General features: G+C 42.7%; 1 protein-coding gene across 1 annotated transcript in view; it reads right to left on the bottom strand.

Annotated features, from left to right (window-relative positions):
- NEIL3 (nei like DNA glycosylase 3) overlaps window positions 1-12,386 on the bottom strand; it is a 60,970-nt gene extending 48,584 nt beyond the window's left edge. The window contains exons 1-4 of the mRNA XM_069744266.1: window positions 12,217-12,386; window positions 7,509-7,636; window positions 3,094-3,228; window positions 626-839 (exon numbers count right to left, since the gene is read on the bottom strand). Coding sequence (XP_069600367.1) covers window positions 626-839; window positions 3,094-3,228; window positions 7,509-7,636; window positions 12,217-12,318 — 579 coding nt within the window. The 5' untranslated portion in view covers window positions 12,319-12,386. The remainder of the gene's footprint in view (window positions 1-625; window positions 840-3,093; window positions 3,229-7,508; window positions 7,637-12,216) is intronic.
- Window positions 12,387-13,041: the final 655 nt, after the last annotated feature.

Below are 13,041 nucleotides of genomic sequence, written 5' to 3'. Positions count from 1 at the left end.
ACCTTGTTGGCATTTTGACCTTCTGAGTCGATGTGGAGCTCTATGCCTGTTACTGATACAGCCAAAGGCTCATCATCTGGTTTCAGCCTTCCTTACCTTGGCCAGGTCTCTGAGCACTGAACACCTTGCACAGCATTGGAGGATAATGGTTTCCTGTTCGCTTCACATCCGATTCTTTTCAAACCTTTGGCAGTCAATGTGCGCTTAGTTTCTCAACATGATTTATTGTGACGCTGTCGAGAATTTGCAACAAAACATTTGATGGTTCTGTGATTACGCTCCAATATTTAGCAATTACAAGAGTGCTGCATCTCTCTGTAAAGACTTAATTTTTTTACTTTTGACCATCTCTTTTGTCCCATTTGTCAGGGGAAAAGAAGCTGCCTAATTCTGCACCGTGATAAAAAATAAATAAATAGTTGACATCCTTTCGCAACCCCCTCCCTCATTACAAAATTGCACATCACCTCATCTGCTTCCCCCAATAAGCATTCACATTTACACAAGCTTAGAGTTGGAAAATTTGCATGAAAATGAGGATATGGTAAAAATCCTCACTTGTCTAATAATTGTGAACACAATGTAATTAAACCACAGGCCAGAAGCTGAGATGATCACAATTTACCTGAAAGGCTGGATGGAGGCCACTGTCAAAAAGTGCTTCATTTTTAATTATGTTCCCAACTCCGGGCAGCACGGCCTGATCGAGGAGCACGTCACAGAGCATACGGCTGCCCTGCATCTTAATCTCACTCTTTGCTCTAGAGAAACTGAACTTGAAGGAGCAGACATCCAACGACTCAAAAGATCGGACTTTTTCTTTACAGTCTGATGCATTCCTTAAATAAATGAATAAATGGTGGGGGTGGGGGGGGGAATTAATATTATTCCATTCATCTTCATGATTTTGGAAAGCGATGTTAGAAATTGCATCTTAATGAACATTTCTACTCATTTTCTATCAGAGATAACAAGGAGATAAAATGATTATATATATCAATTTAAAAATTAGAATATAACAAATAAATAGCAAAAAGTTTAAAAATGTGAAGACACAATGTGCAAAATGCAGTCAGTCCAGCCCGTGCAGTAATCGCGCCAAGGGTTATATAATAAGTTGATGATAATGTATAAGTATATGAAAAATCAATACCCCTCCAAAAAAGCTGCACGCGAAACGCGCATCGGGGAATCGGTCCATGCCCGAGAGGTAATGTGCCTTCGCCACAACTAGTGGGTTATTCATGACTGCTTTTGTTTATCTGGGCTAAGTTACTTCCTTACTGCCACATTAGGCTGCACTCCCATTCAGACATTTAACCACTACGTATAGCACAGTACCCTTATCATACTAGCCCTTCTTTGCTATTTAGGCTAAGCATACTATAACACTAAACTACCGCAGTTTTTGATCGTTTAGGCCTTTTTTGGCCAGGCATATAGGAGTTTTTCACATTTTCCACGCATATTTTTTATGCATATTGATTTTTCATATACTTCTACGTTATCATCAACTTATTATATAACCCTTGGCGCTATTATTGCGCGGGCTGGACTGACTGCATTTTGCACATTGTGTCTTCACATTTTTAAACTTTTTGCTATTTATTTGTTATATTCTAATTTTTAAATTGATTGAAATAAAATGTTGATATTTTTAAGGCAATAGCTTTTTTTTCTTCTCTTCTCGGATGTATTTATTCTTTGCAAAGCTGCCTTACCTAGGCATGATTTATCTTTTGAGGTTAAAAAAAATAACTCTACTGCTGGATCCAGGATAGATCAAAGCAGAGTAAGTCCGTTTAGTACAATGAATGAACTATAGTATTATTAGATTTTATCAAGGTTGTCCTTTTACAGGTGCTAAGGTCAGATCAGAAGAAAGAAAAAAGATTTGTAAGGAAAACAGCGCAGGTCTATACGGTAGAATAACAATAGTGGATAATGTGAAGTTCTGCACTCACTTATTTTAGTTGCGCTGCGTAGTAATAGGTCGCTGCCGTGTGTGCAGCTTGTCAGCTGTGCCAAATATGAAGATTAAATGACCACAGGATGGAGACGGAGCTGGGGAGCATGATATGCATTACCAGCAGCAATCTTGAGACTTGTGGTACGTCAAGGTTTTTTTTTTATTTTTGCAAAATAACACGTTTTCAAATCCGAACTGGATTACTCTTCGTTTAAAGCACAAATATTCATGTTCCTTTACGGGGTACATGCAGAGTGAGCCAAAGACACTCATAGCCAGGAGCAAACAGCTTATTCCCAAAGTTCGTGTTACTGTCCATACCGTTCATGAAACTAATCCGTGGCCATAATTTTCGGTAGAATGGGAAAAAATGGGTGTGCGACTCTTGGACTAGTCAAAGGCATTACCATGTCGGGCACAACAATATTAAATGGCCGTGTTTGATAAAGCGTAGGGAACTTTTTCTAACCACCTGCAATCAGTTTAGAAAGTAACATGCAGCAGCGTAATTGGTTTATAGGGTTAAATCTCGCTGACAAGTTCCCTTCAAGTAATTTCTGTTTATACAGGTTTATTATGCTACATTCACATTAGCATTGCGTTGGGGGCAGCCGCGGCGACGCATGTGTCATGCGCCCCTATATTTAACATGGGGGGCGCATGGACATGCGTTGCTCTTGCGTTTTGTGACGAATGCGTCACTGTGGCGCAACGGTCAGGGCGCAGAGGACGCTGCATGATGCAGTTTTTTCTGCGCCAAAAATCATGCAAAAGTGAACGCATGCATCACAAAACGCTGCGTTGTGCATGCGTTTATATTTGCGTTGTGTCGCCGACGCTGCACCGCACAACGCGAATGTAAACGTAGCTTTACTGCAGCAGCGCGGAGACATTTACCACCAGTGATATTAATATGACGACTGTTCTCCGTGAGTGAAAAATGCAGCTCTGCTAAATCAGTATCCAGCAATCAGATGCATCATTACACCATATACAACACTGGAAGCTCCACAAACTTACCTGATCCAACACAAAAAATAAGGCATTAGAGGATTAGCAACATTTCTTTCTATATCCTCTTATTACAGAGCATTTTACAATAGTCGACGGAGCCACAGATTTACCTGACATCTACTCTGGAGTCAAAGAAGCAAATCAAGTCCTTGGTGAGCTGCACTTCCAGAGCGGCTGGAGCTCCACTTCTATCCGTCTTCTCTGCTGGATTAATGCGCATTGATCCATTCATTCCAAAATGGATTCTACAATGGAACAACAGGACATTAACCCTCCGTCACATACAACTGATCTGACAGGCGCTTCTCTTTTACTTTCATTTCTCCTTCCTCACCAGATTGTGAGGAAACCCCCTCCCTCCAGGTAGTCTCCTGTTTCTTGAAGGTCTGTGAAACCTGATATCACAGTTGGATTTCAGAGCTTCAGGGGAGAGGATATAGCTGCACAGATCTCTCAGGCTCATTGTATGTGAATACGTCACATTCAGTAAGGTTGGTATTTTATGTTTTTATTCATCACAATAGTTTATTTAGCTTGTTTTATGAATGTATAGCACAAAATGTGAGGATATTTCATAGAAATAAGGGAGATTTTATAAAAGAAAGTGTGCTGCTCAGGCATATACAGTAGTTCCCTAACATATTCCTTCTCTTGCTTCAGATTATCTGCTGAAATGGAGAGGAAAATGTACAATTTATCCAAACAACTTGATGTTGAGGAAGTAACAAACATGCTGTTAGATGATAGAGACCTCACACTGAATGAGGATTTAGGAGAGGAAAGTGAGATTGATTCTCATGATGAGGTGGAAGAATGTGTCCTGGATTCTGAAACAGAGCAAGATGGTGACAGTGGTGAGGATGAAGAAGTTGGATCATATTATATTGGAAAAGATAAAAATACTAAATGGAACAAGAAGCCATTCCAGAAAAAACGTAGGGAACCTTTAAACATTATTACTCACCTTCCTGCAGTAATAGGAACTGCACGTAATGCAAAAACTGCAGTTGAATGCTGGAACAGTATATTTACAGATGACATTCTGGACTCTATTGTCACATATACCAACCAATATATAGACATTATAAAGGACAAGTACATCTGCAACAGAACCATCAAGCCCACAGATGAAATAGAACTGCGTGCTTTTTTTGGATTACTGTACCTTGCAGGAGCTTATAGAGCAAATAGACAAAGTTTGGAGGAACTTTGGGGTAAAGATGGGGATGGAGTTGAAAAATTTAGCCTTATGTCCATAAACAGATTCAAGATTCTAATTCGTTGCCTTCGGTTTGACGACAGAACTACCCGAACCGAACGCAAAACACATGATCGACTTGCTCCAATTCGTGATATATTTCAAAGATTTGTTGTAAACTGTAAACAAAGTTATTACCCTGGAGAGAATCTCACTATTGACGAAATGCTCCCTGGTTTTCGTGGTAGATGTGCCTTTCGTCAATATATTCCATCAAAGCCAAACAAATATGGAATAAAAATGTATGCCCTTGTTGATGCCAGTAAGACCTACACTTACAACCTGGAAGTTTATGCAGGAAAACAACCAGAAGGTCCTTACTGTGTGAGCAACAAACCCATTGATGTTGTAAAAAGACTGGCTGAACCCTTATTTGGATCGGGTCGCATATTACAGCTGACAATTGGTTTACAAGTTGTGATCTGATTGATTATCTGAAAATTCAGAAGCTGTCATATGTGGGAACTGTAAGAAAAAACAAAAGGGAATTGCCGCCACAGTTTGTAAGTGTGAAAGAGAGACAACAGTACAGCAGTATGTTTGCATTCCATAATGGAAAGGCTTTAGTTTCCTATGTACCACATGCCAAAAAAATCGTACTTCTTCTATCAACACTTCATGATGATGCTGCCATCGATCCTGGGACTGGGGCAGAAAAAAACCCGGAGATAATTACATTTTACAATGCCACCAAAGGGGGTGTGGATACAGCAGATCAGATGTGCTCCACTTTCAACGTCAGCAGAAACATCAAACGCTGGCCAATGGTCATATTTTTTTGCTATGTTGAATTTGGGTGGTATAAATTCACAAGTAATTTATCTTGAAAACAAGCTTGAACCACTCCGTAGACGATTGTATCTGAAAAAATTGGCCCATGAACTAGTACTTGGAGAGCTACGCAGGAGAAGCGTGAAAACAATCGGTATCCCCTCTCGCCTTCAAGTTCAGCTCAAAAGGTTCCGCCCAGAAGATGATGGTGAAAAGTCACCATCTGCACCACCTCACAAAAGAAGGAGATGCACCACCTGCCAAACGGAAAGCGGAACCAGAAGGCTTTCAAATTATGAATGTCTCAAATGTCATAAAGCAATTTGCCTGACACATGCAAAAATGGTGTGTAATTCTTGCTATTTGCTCTGCAAGTGTGACTTTTCTGGGGAAACCTCAGCATCTACTTCTGATTGAATATATTTTTAATAGTACTTAAGGTACCTTAAAATTAAGTTTGTGTTCAAAAATTTTCTTTGTACATTTTTTTGAGAGAGTCGAACTGGGGACTATTTGGCGGGAGTTTTGAAAAGTTTGTATTTCATAGTTATTAGTTTTATGTTAAGTAAATGTTTTTTTTTGCAACTGATTATGTGTAGTCTCTTTTATTACATCCCTATGAAGGTCACTGATCACTTTTAGAGCACTGAAATTGCAAACATTAGATATTATAGGTATTTTTCCAGCAGGCGCCTGACAGGCACATTGTATGTGAACTCGTTAGTCCGAATATTGTATGTGACGGAGGGTTAAGTGTGATTATTGCTGCAAGCGACTTGGGAAAAGCGTACGAGCAGTAGATAAAACCGGCCAGCTCATTAGCGGGTCATTTTCTTGGCATGAGGTATGCAGGTTAAGTTACAAAACATTTTATATAGGTCTCTTCTAGAAAGCGACAGAGTCTATTACTTCCATGTAAGTTGAATGTATGGGTCATTGCAGTTCTGATTCCAGAAGTTCAGCAAGTCGGCAGAGGGGAAGTTAAAAGGCACTTAAAAAACAAAACAAAAAAACAACAACATTAAAAAGGCATTGCGCCCAGCCTTGTATACTCGTACTGAAGACAACAGGGTATTGATGGTTGTGTTTGCTGAAAACATTGAATTATTTACAATTAAATTATCTTGTTTTCTCGATCTTTAAATATTTATCCAAGGTGACTGTGCAGACGCTCGGATACATGGAGCCTCCCGAAGACTTGTTTGTTTTACAAAATAAAGATGGAACTGAAGGCTGCTCTGCCGCAAGAAGCAATATATTACATGGAGTGGAGGTGATCGGGGTGCTGGATAATGTATTTGTTACTAGCCGCCTCCGCTGGAAACTTATGCACTTACCAAGCAACTCAACAGGTCATCACTCAGAGAGAAAAATAAGCTGGATGTTCTGCCACTACAGCATGCCCTGTTCTAACAGAATATATCTGCTCAGAAGAGGGAAAAGCACAGCAAAGGCAAACATGACAAGTGTCCACCGGACACACAGCTACATGACATCTGGCAGTAAAGGGCACTCATTAGGACTTTGGGGGCACCCCACATTGCTGGCTAGGTGAAAGATACATTCAAACATGTACTATATGGACAAAAGTATTGGGACACACTTAATTGGGTTGTTTGGCCTAAGAATACTAGTCTGCAGTCACTCCATGTGATCGATGGATCGTAGGCCAGAAAGCATCCATCGGCCTAAATATAGGGAATCTTTTCACGAATTTCAGACATTTACAAGGTAAGTCTGGTGTAAGCACTCAGCGAAGAGCGCAGGATACATGTCAACTAAGCCTTACTGTGATCTTTGGGAGGCAGAATGAATAAATCAACAGCAGGGTTTATTTATTTTTTACGCCGCTCCTCGTGTGGTGTAATTGATAAGACGACTATTCTTCGGGTCGGTACGATTACAGCTATATCGGATTTATATTGGGGTTTTTTTTTTTATGTTTTGCTGCTGTCAGCTGTTTTTTTTTTATCACTTTCTATTCCGATTTTTGGGAGGTAGAATGAACAAAAACCAGCAATTCAGGAATTGTTTTTGAGGTTTTTTTTTTTTTTTTTTTTAATATATATACCATTCTGTGTGCGGTAAAACTGCTAAAACAAATTTATTCTTCAGGTCAGTATGATTACACGGATATTCTATTTATATTTTTTTTTATGTTTTGGCACTGTCACACAAGGAAAGCTATTTTATAAAAAAAAAAAAAAAAAGCATTGTTTTTTTTGCCTTTTGCGATTCCGCAGAAATAATGAACATGCTGCGGATTTTACCACTATGCAATTCCGCAGCGGGAAAATCCGCAGCATGGGCAAAGCAACTGTGGAATCCCATAGGATTGCATGGGAATGCGGTTTTTAAGTGTTTTTTAAGTGTTTCTGCGGTGGCAAAAAAAACAAAAAACGCAACGTGGGCACACAGCCTAAGGGTTGGGATGCACGTGAATTCATAATCACATTAGAAGGCTTTATAAACAGATGAAAACATTAAATATCTTACCGTAGGGCCTTCAGTCCAAAGTACATAAAGAGTTCTTTTCCTAAAGTTTCCACCCCAGTAAAGTTGCACGAAACCAAAGACTGGAGGACACTGCTATTTGCGTCAGGGGCCGCATTGGTGGCTGATTTCTGTCAGTAAAAAGACAGTGAAGAAATAAAAAAATTTAAAAATTAAAAATAGTATTTTGGAAATCCAAATAAAACAGTTAATTTTGTGCCTCTTCTAAAAACAGAACATTGAATCTGTAGCAGAGCAAGTGAGATCTCCCAATTGAGATTCTGTCTTCCATAAAGTTACAAGTATAGAAGCAGCAGGAACCGTATGTTTTTGCCACTGATCTGGTGCCCTCCCTCTCGATTGACCCGTTTGCATGGTTAGTGTTTTTCTGAAGAGTTACTGCACGTTTACTATATAAAGACCTGACAGAAAGCCACATCACACTTTAGAGGACCTGTCAGTTCTATATAGACGTGTTCCCCTTTGTGGAGGACCAGCTAGGGTACCCAGGGCTGACTCATGCCTTCATAAACTACATTGTTATAGAGCTGTGTCTGGGCCCAGCTCACATCTTCTATGTTCACGGACCCACATTGTAGGCTATGGAACTTTTTTTTTTATATAAATATTTTCCTGTTTGATGGAACGCAATTCAATAAGAGTGGACCAGACCAAGATATCCACAATCTGGACCTCCATTTTTTTTTTTTTATTTTACGTACCAGTGTTTTTTGAGGGGAAGGGGGGGGGTCCAGTTGAAAAACAACATCTTGTGTGTTCAAAATATAAAGATCTATCATTTATTCCTATAGTTCAATTAACATGGGTGACCGGATCTCTAGCATGCTCTATCTTATGGAGAAGTGGGTAGATCAGGGGCTTAAAAGGGACGTCCAGCTTGAAAAAAAACAAATCATATCTACTCAAAGATTAATTAAAATGGGATGTCGTGGACTTAAAAAAAACAACTAATGACCTTATGCAAAGGATAGGTCATCAACAAGAAATCAATGGAAATCTGCTCTTATGATTGCCAGATATAAGCAGAGTTTGGGTCAGAACCCGGCAGCCGTACATTCCCATACAAGTGAATGGAGACATGGTGCAGAACCCAGTAGCTGCCATTAAATAATGTTAGAGGCCACAGTTTTCTGACCTGGATCAGGGGGGGACCCTTTAACAGAGGTGCCCCGATCCCCAGATATTAGTGCAGATTCAAAGTACTCCCCTTCTGGCATGGATTTTACCCAGGAGCGTTTCCATTGGCAGCACATGGCCGGGGCTGTGTGTGAATGGGGCTGACTGCTTATTTCCATAGATAAGCCAGATCTTCGCATTAGCAGGCCAAGGGAAAAAAATTCCACGGGAAGTACCGCTGCTGTGGCCGGATTCGATATTTTAACATTGGGGTACCTTTGTTAGTGCAAGTATTTTAGCGTGCACATATATATGGTTTTGCTTTCACCAGCTGTACATTCCCTTTAAATCAGCGATCCAGTTTCTGAATAAATAGCGGGTGTTTGTATAGAAATGAATATCCCCCCAGAGCCACAAATCTTTTGTGACCGATCTGAAGAGGATGTTACTTTCCAAGTGATTTGGTACCAGACAGGAACCCCATAAATCGGACCAGCGCAGCCTCCACTGAGGCACAGCAGCCGGAGGAGCCGCACAGCTCATTAAGCGCACGGCCTTATTTATGCCATTTCACTAGACCCTTTAAGTCTTTTAGGAATTGAGAAAAAAAAAAAAGCTTGTGTTTCTGCAAAGTTCACTGATAGAAACATATGGGAACGCTCAGCCGGCGTGATTTAGGGAAGAACATGGCAGCAGCCACAGCCATTTATCCAACCAGATGGGTCACCTTGTTAATATTCTATATACTAGAAGATACAGTGTGGTGGAAATGCAGATTTTTTCCGCGTAGGATAACAAGGTCTCTAAGCTCTCCCTGCGGCCATGACAGGAACCCTAATAAGCAGCGCAGTCAGGATGTATAGCCACGTCGTATCATCCCCTCCACCATATTGATAGCCCCTAGATTGTCCCCAAGAGCACTTTCACAGTGAAATGACCCCTTTTAGCCGACACCGTTCTATCTGAGAACAGATCACCGGAATATTTATTTTAACAATTTAATGTAACAAAATCTCTTAAAAACAACATCTCGCTGCCATAGAACAAAATGTTCCCCAAATCTCCAGGAGGGGTACAACGACATCGATGAATAACGGCACAGGCTGAACGTCGGCGTTGTGACATGTAAAAGTCTAAATCGCAATCAGCGTCTGGACGAGACAGAGGAAAAAACCCCGGACCGCAAATAAGAAAAGGATAATAAGTGCAAAGGAGCTGCCGGTGACACTAATGGACGGCAGCGCTCATCTGCGGCCAGGTAATTATACCGCCACCATTGGCATATGCTCCCGTACACTCCATGGTCAATTACTTCGTTTCAGGGCCGAGCACAAATCTGTAATTAAAAGATGAAGTCGACATCTCTTTAAATACAATTTAAAAAGGGAAATGACTGTGAAGGAAACAGAGGCGTTGTAGAAAAGGCAAAGAAAGTCTGCACTATTAAAACAGCATTAATATTACGGAGAAGCTGAAATATCTTGTCTCCTGGATGCCCCATACATGGCACAGATGCCTCCCCCGGTGATCCGCTCTCCAATGTGGCCATAGATCCCTCACTGCCATCATCGTATAGCAATGGGTGACAATACAGCCATCGAGCAGTACGACATATGGAGGCGCCATTACCTGTCAGACCCTATGTTACATGTTAGCGGGGGCCTGACATGAGATGCACCTGTAGGTCTGAGGAGCGCTTTATCCACCTCCTAATGATGCCTGGATCACCCCTAAATCGCTAAGTGAAAAGGTTATAAACTACAGCGACCATTATTATTTATTGATTTGAATATCTTCTCCTCCAAGTGTCTTAGTCAGAATTCGGGTGTAAGCCATTTTGATAACTCACTAAATTTTTCAGCAACTTGTTGAGTGAAAATGTTGTGCCTTTTGGAGTTTTTTTGTTTCCTCATCGGTTTTACCCAGCTCCTCCTATATTGTCGCACACGTACCCAACTGGTCTGTGCACCGCAATACACTTCAACTGGATGTGCGTCCGAGCTCTGTCGCAGCTGTGAATACTGTCGCTACGCCCCTGACTGCAGACAATGACTTTGGGTTACTGGCAATGACTTTGGGTTACTGATCTAACTTTGCCAACAAACAGATAACGATGTGATATATAAAAGTGAGCTCCTGGCATCAAAATGGGCAATGACTATTGTTTATTGATTTGAGTATCTTGACTGATTCTTTAACTCCTTAACAACTGTTGATACGCCTTTTAATAGCAGCAGTTAAGGGGCCTTATTCCTCAGTGCTGATTTTTAATGATGCTGAGAAATAAGTGTATATCTCCCCCCAGCGTCGGAAAATCTCCAGAAGTCATGGCTACTGGAGGTAGTTGGGACCCCGGAGAACATGATTCGGGTTGGTTTTTACAGTCCCAAGTATTGCGATCACTGTTAATTCACTGAATAACGGCGATCACAAAAAAAAAAAGTCTGATTTTCCATTTATTTCTCTCTGATATGATCAAGCATACCAGGAGAGAAAAATGGGGTCCCCCCGAGACCCCTGCCATACCCAAATCCTCCTACTCTGTCCCCTGGGCTCTCCACGTCATCTTCCTGTAAGAAAATGAAGGGCACATGCGCAGTGCGCCCATCGAGGTCTGCTGGCCGGTACCCAACAATAGATTTTTTCTATTGTTTCATTTTCATCTCAGTGATAGACCCCCTCACAGTGATAAAAAAACCTTTGTCACCCCTTTAGATAAAAATGATAAAGTAAGGTCAGAGAGGCCCGATGCCTGCGCACTGTAGTACTTTGCTCTGCCCTCAACAGGGCAAATCAGTACGCCTGCGCCGCGACAGGAAGCAAAGAAGAGGACGACATTGTATGAAGATGGGAGGCGCTGGTCAGGACCGCAGCGGGACCACCCCTGGGTGAGCATAATATAACCTGTTTTTCTCATCTTTCAGGTTACGCTGGGGGGCTTATCTACAGTATTACAGAATGCTGTAGATAAGCCCCTGATGACGGTGGCCCCGGCTTATAGGCGAAAAATGGGGTGACAGATTCCCTTTAAGGGCAAAAATATTAAAAGTTTGAAAATTGCAAAATGTTAGCCAAATTTTTTTATTTCATAAATAAACGCAAGTTATATAGGAGGTTTACCACTAACATGAAGTACAATATGTCACGAAAAAAACAATCTCAGAATCACCGGGATCCACTGTTCCAGAGTTAAAAAACGCAATTAGTGACAGTGGTCAGAATTGTAAAAACTGGCCTGGTCATTAAGGGGTTAAACTCGGGCGAGGAATGGTGGGAGCTCAGTGGCCCACAGTCCACACCGCCCCTCAGTGCCCACTCTGATGCCCGTGTCTGCGCCAGGTTTATAGCTGTAGCTGCTCCTCGCTGTTCTGTGGCTCATTAATGGATTCTTGTGGTTAAACCTGGAAGTTTCAGAGAAAAAGAAACAAAAAACCAACTTCAGCCCCAAATACGAGCCCACCCGGCCCAGCACGGTGCGGGGGCTGTGGCACCATAGACTGTGCCCGGACATGTCCCACCCGGCTCCTCTGCCGCCCCGTGCGCCGCAGCCGCACACATACTACATGGCCGTTACCGTGCCTGCCGCACTGCCCCGCACGGCCTGCACACGCTGCCCCCGAGCCACCCGAGCCCGGATCTTCTCCCCGTTCAGCGTGCAGCCCGGACCCTCCACCATGGCGAGGACACTCAGGACAGCTGTCACCTCACCCTCCAGGTATTCAAAATGTGGCGGCGGCGGCAGCCGGGATCGCAAGCACCGCCCCACACTCTCCTGATTGGCGCAGACCACCGCCCCACACTCTCCTGATTGGCGCAGAGTGAGGAAGTGGAACGTGTATACAAACTTTCCATTGGGTAACCTCTGCAGACATCGCGATTGATTGGTCGAAGAAACTGCTCATCAGTTCGGCCTGTTTAAGGCGTGTGTGTGTAGTGTACGGTAGCGCCTAGTATACGCCACCCCACAGGCATTCCTTTAGGCTCCCCGTGTGAGGGGATGATGCCACAGTCTCTGCAAGGTGCGGGACCTCCGCCATTCCGGGGCCAACCTGAGAGCAGGAAGAAGCTTTGTGCTGAGGCTGCTGGAGTGGCGAGAACTGAGCTCAACATCACGTAGCTCTGTGAGGACAAGGGGGTGATGATGAGGAGGGGCTGTGCGGACAAGGGGGTGATAATGAGGAGGGGCTGTGCGGACAAGGGGGTGATGATGAGGAGGGGCTGTGCGGACAAGGGGGTGATGATGAGGAGGGGCTGTGCGGACAAGGGGGTGATAATGAGGAGGGGCTGTGCGGACAAGGGGGTGATAATGAGGAGGGGCTGTGCGGACAAGGGGGTGATGATGAGGAGGGGCTGTGCGGACAAGGGGGTGATAATGAGGAGGGGCTGTGCGGACAAGGGG

This window comes from Ranitomeya imitator, chromosome 1, assembly GCF_032444005.1.
Source record: "Ranitomeya imitator isolate aRanImi1 chromosome 1, aRanImi1.pri, whole genome shotgun sequence".
Classification (NCBI taxonomy): Eukaryota; Metazoa; Chordata; class Amphibia; order Anura; family Dendrobatidae; genus Ranitomeya; species Ranitomeya imitator.
Note: the sequence above shows the minus strand (reverse complement) of the source record. Positions and strands in the feature narration are given on the sequence as shown.